Here is a 13,207-nt window from a genome sequence, read left to right as displayed (position 1 = left end):
GGAGCCATAGAGCGACTGAAAGAGAACAATGGAACACTACACTGCAGTATTAAAAAGCACAATTATAGAAAATAATTGAGAGGAACATAAACAGTGTTAAAGTTGGGTGTGTTCTTGCTTGAAAGAGACCACCCCACAAAAGAAGTAGTGCGGATATCGAATGGAATACAGGTAGACACATTCAAAGTGAAATAAACGGCATCATATCAGATTTTTTAAACTTTTTATATAGACTCAATGTCACTAGCTCTCTGGTATAGGAGAAAGCCTAGTTACACAAGGCATGCTGAATGAATCCGATGCTTGTACAAGCAGAACAAATAGGTGATCCCTTCTTAATTGAATAAATAAAAACAGTCAGCATAAAATTAGTGGATGGTAAGACACCGGGATGTGACGACGTACACTCGAATTTTACCCAATTTATCAGAATACTCTTGCATCTTACCTACTAGATACATAAAAGGCTGCGTGGGAAATTTGTGCTTTACTCCACTCCCTGTAAGAAGCCACTATAGTGGCACATCTGAAACAAAACAGAGACCCACTTGAAGTGGGGTCTTACCCCCCACTATCAATGTTGAATTTTGACTGTAAAATATTAGGCAATGTATTAGGAACCAGATTTGCTCAAGTATTGCCTGACCTAATGCTTCCCAATCAATCAAGCTTTGTGCCTCATAGAAATACATCTTGGAACAAAATATGTTTATTTCATGTTCTAGACAACCCATTACTGATGGCTGCTATCAATATGGCTAAAACCTTTGATGCTCCTGAAGGGAGCTATATGTTCACAGTCTTGGGCGAAATGGGGCTCAGAGACAAAATCTGGTATGGGTTTGACTGCTGAACTCTTGACTACCCAAGTGCAAATTGGTCATGTCCAATCAGACTCCTGGGAGGTACGGAGAGGGGCAATACAGAAGTGTCCATTGTTTCTGCTGCCGTTCACCCTAGCATTTGAACCAGTGATGTTAATCATGGTCAGACGGCAAATAAATTTGAGGGGAATCACACGTAATGGTCACTCATGCAGTATAACATTTCACGTGGATGAAGTGTTAATATATCTCCACAACGCGGAGGTCCATTTAAAAGCGGATGTCACTCATTGAGCAATATAGCAAACAGTCTGGATTACTGATAAACAAAGAAAAATGATGTTAGTTTCCACTACATTTGTAGACCTCCTCAAGATGACATCAAATTGCCTAATCTACCCTAGGAGTGGAAGTCCTGCACTTTTAGGTACTGAGGCGCACAAATATATCATAGGGAGTCAGATTGTATTTGCCGTCTGACCATGTATTTAGAACACAGGAACACCTAGAAAGACTCCATTCAGTTTTGGAAAAAGCTCCCATTATTGATTATGGGTAGCTTAACCGTCTATAAAATTACTATATTGTACCAGTTTGTGACAATATTTATTAAACTCCTTAAGAGATTTTTCACAGAACTTAACGCACTATTGACCGAACTGATCTGGGGCATTCGCAGGCACAGAGTGCGACTGCAAACAGTGCAGTTGCCAACCTCGTGCAGAAGAAGGCTGGGAGCATCAGCCTACGAAAGATTGTATTGGCAGCTCAGCTGCAGTGGATAGTTAAGTGACAAGCCGACCCCGACACGGAGGAGTCCAGATATGTCGAAGGGCCCCTATATTGCGACTCATTAACTGAGGAGTCACTGAAAACACGTAGTGCACCAAAGCTGCACTCCAGATTACTAAATGCAGTAAGGTACTGCTGAAAGAGATGTACTAAATCTAATCAACCATACCCACTGGACCTCCTGCTCTGGATTCACTCAGACTTTGACACATTGTCAACAATTGGCATTTTTGCAGAGTGGTACAGGGCAGTCAACCAAAAGCTAGGTGACCCTTTTGTAGATGGCACCCTGCAAACATTCAAACAAATGTGCCAATCTTACAACCTTTCGGTGGGTGAATTCCAGACTCCTGGCACTCTCATCCGGCTAGTTAAGCGGACATGGAGATGCACTCTTGAAGAACCTGTGATGTGTGTCCCTCTCTACTTCCACAGCAACAAATGCAGGCCCAGCCTTCAGCCTGCAAAACACATCACTTCTGAACTGGTGAGTTGAGGTAAAGGTGAAAGGAGCAACTACAGAAAATATACCTGCATGGTTTCTACATTTTGGAGGTGTGGTGCTGCTGATTATCTCTCTAATGCCCCTCACACACCCAGGTTACACACTCATTCACTCTCTCACTCGCAGACTGAGGAATTATGGGCATACGATTTATTTTCCACACAATTCACTTTTCTAAGACACAGACTTCTTACACCTGGACATGGACAATATGGCTCCATGAAAGAGTAGCAAAATCAGAAGGTTTAAACTACAGACTTAAAGTTTGTAGATGTACTGTTTTCATACTGCGGATCCCATTTCAGAAGCAGAGGGAAACAGTGAAAAATAATGTCCGTAGGTGAGTAACTGCAGTCTGAAAAAGAAAAACAAGTTCCACAATGATGCAACCAATCCCTCAAGGTCTCCCGCAGAATCCTCACGCTGCCAACAGGCCATATTCAGGAGGTCTTCAATTGAAATAAAGAAATTGCCCCCTTCTTAGGTGCCGCTGGACTAATCAATGTTAGGAACCTGTCCACCAACCACAGAAGATGAACACACTAAGGCTGTGCTATTTTAGGAAAGTCCCAATACACTTCAGAAACTCTTTCTACAAGATGCCGGGCATTCGTGCACTCAAAGACATTGAAAGGCCAGGAAGTGTAGGGTTGGCAGAACCGTTTTATCTTTATGGCCAGAAGCGTAGCCCAGCAAAGCTTCCTTTTCACATGCCAAAGCAGGCATGATGCAGGATTTGAGAAGGAAACATTGGGCATTGCTTGAGTCTTTCAGTTGAGAGTAAAAAATTGCCTCATTCCAGGCTGTGCTTAATACTGGTAGTTTAGCTAGCCCTTAAGCCCTTCAAGCTTCTTTTAGCAGGAGAACAGAGACATATCAGCCTGCATACAACAATAACAGAAGCATAATCACACAACAAAGTGAGAGGTCAGACCCGCCAACTGAAGAACACTGCCAAATCAAATCCAGCTCAGTGCACACCTGGCAGGCTAGGGATTAGAAGCTATTACAAGGGGACATCCAGAACTCAACAAAACACCAAAACTACATAAATAAAAGGGCAGCTCATGGAAGATCTACAAGTTCCATTTTTGAAACCTTGGCAGAGGGGAGAGGAGCTTCTCTCAGAGAGATAAGTACAGCGAGAACATGGTTGTCACAGCACACTTTTGTTAATAATTATAGGTTGGATTTATCTTGCTCTACAGAGAAGAATTTTGTCATTTTATATTTTGAGTTCAGCAATTAAGTAATTGTTTGACATTTAACACATTTTTATGTTCAGCAGGATGCAGTCGTCGAAAATGAAGATTACCGGTAAGCAATGTACCCTCTAATTTTTTTTCCTCTGTGTGCGGCAGTATAAGGTCTCTGTGCGCTGCAACTAAGGCTATGTGCGCCGGGAACCAGTCCGCACGTGTGGGTGCAGCGCTAAATATCACTCCAAACTTTTGTTTGAAAAAGTGAAAAGAGAGTGCATTTTCACACATGTAGCGCCACATGAAGTGTCTTAAGGCAGGTTTTCAATTTAGATATATACGCAATGACATGAATTGGTTACACAGGCAAGTATACTTTGGGTTTAGAAAAGCACAGGACTCCAATGGTGGTATCATAATAAGATTTTACTAAAGATCCTCAATTCCAGCACTGTTCATAGGGTGGAGAATGCTGGGAGCCTATACAAGATCACATATATACACAATTACATAACATATTTACAATTTGATGTGCAAGCTACGGAGTAATGTCTGACTTTCCCATCAGAGATAATTTGTCACCAGTCCAAAAATGTGCCCCCTACAGCAAGTTGTCGTAACAACTTCTAGGTTAAAGTAACTTGTGATAAAGTCGCAGTTGGGGTAGCGAATGCTTTGCAAAGGCTGGTCGTTGTTGAGACTGCAAGATAAAGGAAGTTTACAGTGATTAATATTTCTGCTGGAGAGAGTTGTTTGTCTAGTTGCAGTTTTGACTCATCATACAGTATTACAGAGGGTTAATATGGCTGTTACAAAAATGTGTATGAAGTGTCAAAGAGCTGCTTGCAAACTGCATGGTATAGGTTAAAGAATTATGTATTTTTCCTCATCTTTCACTGTACTAATGATGGTAAAAAGGGTTGCTTTAGGTAGAAATACATTCTTATTAGTAAAGACGACCCTAACCACTCCAGTATGTTTTAAACCCTAGACTTCTCCTGCAACCACTGGCTCAAATAAGCACTAGCAACACAGTATGTTGCCTTCTGCTAGGGCGCTAATTGAGTTTCAGGTTAGAACTCTGAGATATGAGTTCTGGTCCCTGCATTCAACCCCTTTATGAAAGTATAGCAGCTGGCACATGCCACAATCCAAACCACCAGCTGCACAGGATTTAGGATAAAACAGAAAAACAGTTCACATAGATGATTTTATAGCTCCCAATCTAAACTAAAAGTAATGTTTGTATTTACCGGTGTTTATATTGCAGGACAAATATGTGATAGTATTTTCAAGGCACATTTTATTTGTTCTTAAAAAATTAACATATATGCTTTTTAAAATTAGACGAATATATTGAACCACATTCTGCCTGCAAAGCTAATAAAGACAGCACCCACTTTACAATGACCTCATTTAAATAAAAACTGTCCTGCGATTTCATTTTTTCTTTGTTTTGGGATTAAAAAGTAGAAGACCAAAAGGTTCTGATTTAAATATCCTTTACCTTTTGGAAAATCGTACAAATGGCTTGTGCCTTTACGTACGCAAATATGGAAGGCCTCAAGGTATCTCTATTTCAAACATATGATAATAAGCAGCAATAGCCTATCCCCAATAATGGTCTCTCTCTCTCTTCTTTTGTTACCTGGTTGATAGCAGGTCACTACAGGGTAATGACAGTGACGGCTGGTGCCATAATTAATCCATGCAGGGCATGAGAACTTTGGCCTATCATTGGAGAGGGTGCGGCACAGAATATTTAAAGAATTATAAAACTAAATCACCATAAAAAGTAGACACAGGGAAGAGGGCACAATAAAACAAGTATGAAGAAAAGTAATAGATGGTGTAGCGGCACTAGAGTATAGGTAGCCTAAAAATGAATGCGTCCATCTGTAATGCAACTGGTGCTTATGTAAAGCACTCTGATACCTTTGGACTGAGTTAGCAATATATAAAACTGCCAAACGCCCACAATCAGCTTTGCAGCCCCGCACTAATAAAAGAAATGCAGTCTGAACCATGATGTGTGCTTTCAGAATCCTGAAAGCACAAGTCGTGCTTGTTGACTTGCTGCATTCCTTTTCCTCATAGTGCGCGGCTGCGAGGCTGATTGTGGGCCTTTGAAATAGTATTCATGTTAATTGCAGCGCATGTGTGCGCTGCAACTAACATGAATACTATCTCAAAGGCCCACAACAGCCCCGCAACAGCTTACTATTAAGAAAAGAAATGCAGAAAGTCAACCAACACGACGTGTGCTTTCAGGATTCTGCATTAATTTTCCTAATAGTGCGCAGCTGTAGGGCTGATGTGGGCCTTTGAGATAGTATTCATGTTAATTGCAGCGCCATTGTGTGCTGCAATTAACATGAATACTATCTCAAAGACCCACATCAGCCCTGCAGCTGTGCACTATTAGGAAAATTAATGCAGAAAGTCAACTAACACGACGTGTGCTTTCAGCTTTCAGCAAGTGAATGCCAGTCCTCCCTAACCCCACCATTGTCTCTTCCTGCCTCCCGCAACCAGGAAATAATGGCTTTTGCGCGGCTCGCGTTTTAAAAGCGGCGGCGCGAACGGTCTCGCAGGGATGCAGTGTGCGCACTAAATCCAGGACACTGCACGCTCCGGGTGACCATGGTGCGTGCGCACCTTATTGAGAACAGTGCCAGTAAGTAATTCATTCATTATCAAGGGCCATGCATTGGCAACTTTTACTCAACCTTGCCCACTGCCAGCATCTATGCATTTCAAAAAGGGGGTGGTGATGGACAGAGTATCTGAGTTAATCAGAACACTCCTACCCAGTCAACAGATCAGGGCTTGATCCATCACCGTTTTTTAGCTCACTGCACCATCCCAGTTCAGAACCTGGCTATATGCAAATTAGTCTGTCCCTGGCCCAGTGCATCATGGGAACAGGGCAGACCAAACTACCAAGCCAATTCTTCACTGGAAAGGAAACAAGCTTCCGGGGACCGGTTTCTAGCATTACAGCCGTCTTCGGCCCGGCTTGCTTGAATCCTGATGGTGCAGTGAGCAAGGGACTCATGTCTGAGCATACCCTTCCACACTTATGGTGGCCAAAATAATTTCAAAAAGGGGGTGGTGGCATCTATGCATTGCCATCACTCATTTCAGCCCCTACTACCAGAGTCTTTGCAAGCAGTACAAGCCAGAAATAGGCGGCTCTAGATCAACGCAGTCACCTCCTCCTACTTCCACACACTTTGCATGCTCCACAGAATCTTCAGATGGATGCCAGCCAACACCAGAAAGACCTTCAGTCAGGCACTTGTCACCAGCCTCCTTGCCTACAGCAACTCGCTCTATGCCAGCATCTCCACCCAGCTCCTCAGAAGACTCCAGACTATACAGAATGCTGCAGCCACACCCATCATGGACCTCCCCAAACAACCCACATCACCCTCCACCTAAGAGACCTCCACTGGCTCCCCATCCAGAAGACATGCCAGTTCAAGATCCTCATGCACACCTACAAAACCCTCCATGACCTAGGACATGCCTGCATCAACCATCGACTGAACGTCCACCAAACCTCTAGACACCTGCAGTCTTTTAATTTTTTTTGCAGAGTTATATAGCGCGAACACGACCCAAAGGTAGAGAGGAGTGCTCTACATGAGCACCAGTTACGTTACACAAGGACACATTCATTATTCATAGGCGCTGGGCGATTAAGTGATTTGCCCAGAATCACAGGATGCTGAGCAGATGCCGAGGCTCGAGCCCGGTACCACAGCTCCTAAGTCGGCAGGTCTAGCCGTAAGGCTTCATACTCGCCCTCACACAGACCAGCGGAGGCCTCCCCTTCTCCTACATCGCTGCCAGGACCTGGAACGACCTTCCCCTCCAGCTCCGTATAGCCCCCTCATTCGCAGACTTCAGAAAGAGACTCAAGACCTGGCTCTTCGACAGAAACACTGCGCCCAGATACCGCTAGGGGTGAAAGTGTGGCACTTTACAAATGTTGCTGGTTTGGTAAGTATCCCTACTTACTGTACTAAGCCTTTAACAACATTCCCACTCCTTCCCATTATTATAAAGACACAATTCTGACTATGAATATTTATGCATGTCTGCATATCTTCTCACACTCTTCGAAACACTTTCTGCATATGCGGTGCACCACGCTTAATTCTCGCATACAGGACACAGTGCATCAAACACCTTTCCAAACACACACTTCCAATTTGACACAGATGAAAACTTGACAGCTTTGAGGACTCGTCAAGGATATGAAGCACTACATAGATGTTTCACTCCAATACAATACCTCCTCAGTGCCATCATGACAGCGCCACAAGTAGTGTCACTTCCTGCAACGTTAATACATTTGATGCTGCTTCTGGCATCTTCAGACTTCCTTTGCCTCCATCCCACCTGCATTCGCACCCCACAATTTGATGGAAGTGGGGCGGGGCGTTTGAGTTTCCAAAAAGAAACTCTTAAAAGGACTGCGTCCCTATTGAGTGTTTCTCCGGTATGAATTATGATGCTCTGATGAGGCTCTGATTCTTGGCGTGGAGAGCCGGAATAGGATTTAAGTGAAACCGAACAATGCCATATGTAAGCTGATCTGTTTAGTGGGGAACTTGGGGGTTATTTCTCTGTTAGGGCTTGGAATCTTAGCAGACGTGCTATCTGGGGAACGGTGTGGGGTGTGGTTGCATGGGTCCCTGAGGTAGTCGGGCTGTTTTTAAACTGAGGCGGTTTCTTGAACGATGAGCTTTTAAATGCCATGGGTGGCTGTGTTTATTGGGATATTTGTGCTTCTCGTAGGGGCTGAGAAGAGTGGCCTGGGTTTTGAGGGAAAGTTGACTATATTTATCTGGTGAATAAGTTTTAGTGTTCCTTTGTGAAGGAAAATGCAGTAGTTCTCACCCGATTCTTGGACATGTCCCTCGTTTTGGCTTCTCATGGCTTCACAGACATCTTGTATCTCTGTCACCATAGCAACCTTCGACGCTCCAGAAATGACTTCACGAGTGTGAGCGTCGCAGGTTCCATGACGGGCTGGTAAATCACCGATGTGTGCGGGAAGAGATATCTTTTGCATTCAGCGTTGATATCTATAACCCTAACACGACCGCCAGCATGAAACGCTCTCATTATTATTTGAATGGAGGTGTGCTCAAGTGTTTGAAACGAGAGGTTGGCGGCCATCTTGGAACGGTAGAATGGTAGCCATGTAGGGCAGTTCGGTAAACTGGTCATTTTGGAATCGTTATTTGGACGCCATCGTAGAATAGTTCCGCTGTTTAGATTATTACTTTGTATCCAATAATGCTTCTGTCACTTATGCGTGTCCGAATGCTTAAGGAATGCGTTTCATACAAATAACGTGAACCCCGATTTAAATTCAGAAGAAAAAACAAGTCTTCCATAACTTTAATGCAGACACAAAGCCGCTGATCCTATTTGGGAACTAAGAGTAGTAGAACACCCATGCCTACAGATTTTTTATTTTTTTGCACGAACTCGACGCTTTACAAGTGAACCAGTTACATAATACAAGGAGACGTTCATTTTTGGTAGGCAGGGTAGATTAAGTAATTTGCCCAGAATCACAGGATGTTTGTTGTGCCCATGCTTAGTCTCGAACCCTGTTCTGCGGGGCCAAAGTCGGCAGTTCTGGATGTTATGCCATATCCTCGCTCCTGTGATGATTTGTTCAGGTTTTTTGTTGTTGCAGTTTTATATCGCTCAAATTCGACCAAAGCTATTGGAGCGCTTCATATTATAGGGAAAGGATATGTGAAATGTGTATTTTATTGAAGACACCTCGCCGTAGTTTGTGTAAACTTCTTTATTGACCCGGAGCGCCGGGAAACACCGCTATACTAAACTGCGGTCGGCGCCTAATGACATGGCTGCCTTACGCTTCCGCTGGCGTACATCCGGCTCCGGTCCGTGCAAGACTAGACCGTCACCACATATCTCCCTCCTTTAATACAATTTTATTTAACAATTTCATCTTACTGTTAGTCCATCTCAAAGTCCTTGAACTTCTCAGGAATCCTCACTCTTCTTCCAGCTCTCGTAGTCTTTACTCCTCCTTGTGCTCTGCCTTGTCCTTCTAACGACCTTCCCAACGTCTTCGCTTTCACTCTGATATCGCCCGTACCTTTATCTCCTCCATCTTCACCTTTCTCTTCCTTGGGTCCTCTGACCTCCTCGTGTTCACTTGCCGCTCCAATTTCCACTTGCTGCATGCCTTCTTCTACTTGCTCACACGTTTGTCCTTCACATTCTTCATCACGCGTCTCCACATCCTCTGTCCTCTCGTCTCCTTCTGTTCCCCAATTCAAGATCTTACTACACTTCGCCATCCTGTCCTGCGACCACACTTTTCCATCACTAAGCAGTGCCTATCTGGCGTATGGTTCTATGACTTGTAGGGGTGGGGTGAACTTGCTTTCCCCCTTTCTTTTGAGCGTTGCTACCTTTACTCTCACCCAATCGCCTCTATCTAAAGTCACTTCCTGGACACCGTGTCTTTTGTTGAAATGTTCGGTGTATGTTTCCTGTGCTCTTTCCAGGTTCCTTTTGACCACCGCTGGAGACCATTTGCTCTGTACCACCATCTTCCTCCACACAGCATTGTCCTTTGTGAAGGGTTCTCTTCCTCTTAACACTTTGAATGGGCTGTACCCCGTGCTTCCAGGCGTGATCCGGTAGGCCCATATCATTTTTGGCAGCTCCTTCTCCCAATCTAAACCATCGCTTATGGCCGCCTGAATGGTGCCCATGATCACCCTGTTGAAACGTTCCACTTGTCCATTTCCTGAAGGATGATATATGGGCGTGTGTTTGACCTCTATGCCATTTCTTGTCATAAATGCTCCCCACTTCACCGACGTGAACTGTGGTCCATTGTCACATATTATCACTTTCGGAATCCCTTCCTTGATAAACGCGTTTCTCAAAAAGGTTAACACATCTTCCGTGTCCATAGTTTTCTTCACCTCAATCTCCGGCCATTTGGAGTACTTGTCGATCAACACTACCACATATTTTTGTAGTCCTTCCGTGTTTAGAATGGGTCCCATGATGTCAACGGACACCATCTCCCATGGTCCTTCTGGTATGGGGAATCGTCCCAATTGGGGTAGCATCACACACTGAGATTTGTCTGCCTTGGAGCATGACTCACATTGTCTTACATGCCTCTCCACCTGGGCGTCAATGGCTGGCCACCAGTACATTTGCCTAGCCAAGGCCTTTGTTTTTGTGATGCCTTGATGTCCTTCATGCAGTAATGTCATTAAATGGTGTATCACTCCTTGGGGGGGCACCACCTTGTCTCCTCTCAACAGGAATATTGGATTATCTCCCAGTGACATTTCGTCACGCACTTCCCAATACCTTCTCAACGGTTCTTTGAGATGCCTCTTCTCAGGCCATCCATGGACGACGTACCCCTTGATTGCTTCCATGTCTTCGTCCGATTTGTACGCCTCCTCCCACTCTTGGGCACTTATTACTCCTTCCATGTCCTGGATGGTGGCAACCACATAACCATCCCAGTTTGGGGTCCCTTGTACGTCGGCCCCTTCCTTTGCTGCTGCCCGACTCAGAAAGTCTGCCACCTTGTTTTGTGGCCCTGGTATGTGTTCCACATCATACACGAAGTCTAAGAGTCTCAGTGCCATTTTGGCTATTCTGGGAGTGGCGTGGGCATGCCCACATGATGTCAATACTTTTATTAGGGGCTTGTGGTCTGTTCTTACTAGGAACTTTGCTCTCCACAGATACTGCCGGAATCTCTCCATTCCCCACACTACTGCTAGCATCTCTTTTTCAATGACGCTGAACTTTTCTTCGTTCGGCGCCAAGGACCTCGAGGCGAAGCTGATGGTAGACATCTCCCCTTTCTCCGATCTCTGCATTAGCACCGCTCCCAGGCCTTTGTCACTTGCATCGGTGGTGAGGACTGAGACCGCCTCAGGATCAAACCCGGTCAGCGGTATCGTCGTGCTGAGTTCCTGCTTCAGCTTGACAAATTCTTCCTGTTCTTCCTCCTTCCATTGGAAACCATTTCTCTCCGTCAGAAGTTGGCGCATGCAGTGGGTTTTCGTGGAAAGTTGGCAATGAATTTGCTATAATATTCTGCCATCCCCAGGAACGATCTGACATCCTCCTTTTTCCCTGGGGCTGGCGCGTCCACGATTGCTTGCATGTTGGCCCTCTTTGGCTCTATCCCTCTCTCACTCACTTCATGTCCAAGGTACGTTACTGATGGCACGCCCAGTTTGCATTTCGACCACTCCGCCGTCAATCCATTTGCCTGCAGCGTGCGTAGTACTTGATGCAGCTTCTCATTATGTTCCTGTCTGGATGCACCCATGATGAGGATGTCATCCTGGAAGTACTGGACACCACTCATTTTCCTGAAGAGTCTGTGCATGAGGTTTTGGAACACGGCAGCTGCAGATGCCAACCCGAAAGGCATTCTCACAAACTTGTAGCAGCCAAAAGGAGTGATAAAGGAAGTGAGGTGACTGCACGAGGGATGTAGTTTCACCTGGTGGTAGGCCGAAGATAAATCCAAGGTGGAAAACCACTTGATGCCTTTCGTTTTTGCTAACATCTCGTTGATGCGGGGAAGAGGGAATTTGTCCACCAAGATGTTTTTATTCAATTCCCTGAGGTCGATGCATAGTCTCACCTTCCCGCTAGGCTTCTGGGCCACCACCAAAGGTGAAAGCCATTCCGAGCTTTCTATGGCTTGTATTATCCCGCCTTTCTCCAGTCTGTCCAGTTCCGCTTGGACTGCTTCCCTGCTCCTGAGTGGAATGTTCCTCACTTTGTGCACCACCGGTTTCGCTCCCTCCTTCAACTTGATGAGGTGTTTGTACTTTACCAGTTCTCCTATTTGTCCCCCGAATACTTTGGGGTACTCCCTGCGCCATGCTTCATTGTCGCCGTTTTGTTCCATGTCCATCAGCACAATCTTCTCTACCCCTCCGGGGTTGAGTTGTATCCCTAACGCTCCCTGGTCCTTCCAACTGAGCACAGACGGTCCTTTCTCAGCGACGTACAGCTTGCACGTTGCTTGTCGACCCCTGAACTCAAACAGCAAAGGGCAGTATCCTAACATTGATATCCTCTGCCCCGTATACGTGACCGGTCGTAAATCCATAGGGCGTAGTTCTTGCTGTATTTTCGTAGCGAATTCCTTGTCCCACACTTGTCTTTGTATTATGGTGATGGGTGCTCCACTGTCTGCTATCATTTCTACGGGCACTCCTCCTATGTGCATGTCTAACCTAGGTTTGTCCGACTCTGTACATCCCACATCCAAAATTTGGGCGTCAATGTATAGAAACTCTTGCAGGTCCTCGTCATCTGATCTGCTCGCCTCTTCTTCTTGCTGCTCCTGGTCCACATACCTCACCGTGGCCCCTTTAGGCTTGCGACGGCACACCTTCTCGTAGTGTCCGAACATGCTGCAGTATGCACATTTCGCCCTAAAGGCCGGACATGCCTTGTCATTCCCCAAATGTGTCATGCTTCCACACCGGTAACAACTGGGCTTACCACCTCTGCCTGCTTTCTGGGCTGTTCCTCCGGTCGGTGGTGGGCCTCTCCTATATTCTTGACTCTTCGTTGTGTCTTTCTGCTTGGTTTTCTCTCCTCTGTGGCTCGCCATGATTCTGCAGACCGTCTGTGCACTCCCAGTGGGAGGCTCTCAAACGCTGCTTGGGGGTTGCTGTTGCTGTTGCCCCTACCTTCCTGGGACTGTCTGTGGAGACCGACCGGCTCCCCCTCCCGCTGCCGCCACACCATCGGAGCGGCCGCCGAGCGGAGGGGACGAGCGAACTACACCCCCCAGACTCCTCAGCGGCTGCATCAGC

At 45.6% G+C, this 13,207-nt stretch overlaps 1 protein-coding gene across 1 annotated transcript in view; it reads right to left on the bottom strand.

Annotated features, from left to right (window-relative positions):
* Window positions 1-8,788, bottom strand: part of TTLL9 (tubulin tyrosine ligase like 9) — a 114,359-nt gene extending 105,571 nt beyond the window's left edge. The window contains exon 1 of the mRNA XM_078650444.1: window positions 8,232-8,788. Within this exon, the coding sequence (XP_078506570.1) occupies window positions 8,232-8,246 (15 nt within the window). The 5' untranslated portion in view covers window positions 8,247-8,788. The remainder of the gene's footprint in view (window positions 1-8,231) is intronic.
* Window positions 8,789-13,207: the final 4,419 nt, after the last annotated feature.

This window comes from Lissotriton helveticus, chromosome 7 (assembly GCF_964261635.1).
Source record: "Lissotriton helveticus chromosome 7, aLisHel1.1, whole genome shotgun sequence".
NCBI lineage: Eukaryota > Metazoa > Chordata > Amphibia > Caudata > Salamandridae > Lissotriton > Lissotriton helveticus.
Note: the sequence above shows the minus strand (reverse complement) of the source record. Positions and strands in the feature narration are given on the sequence as shown.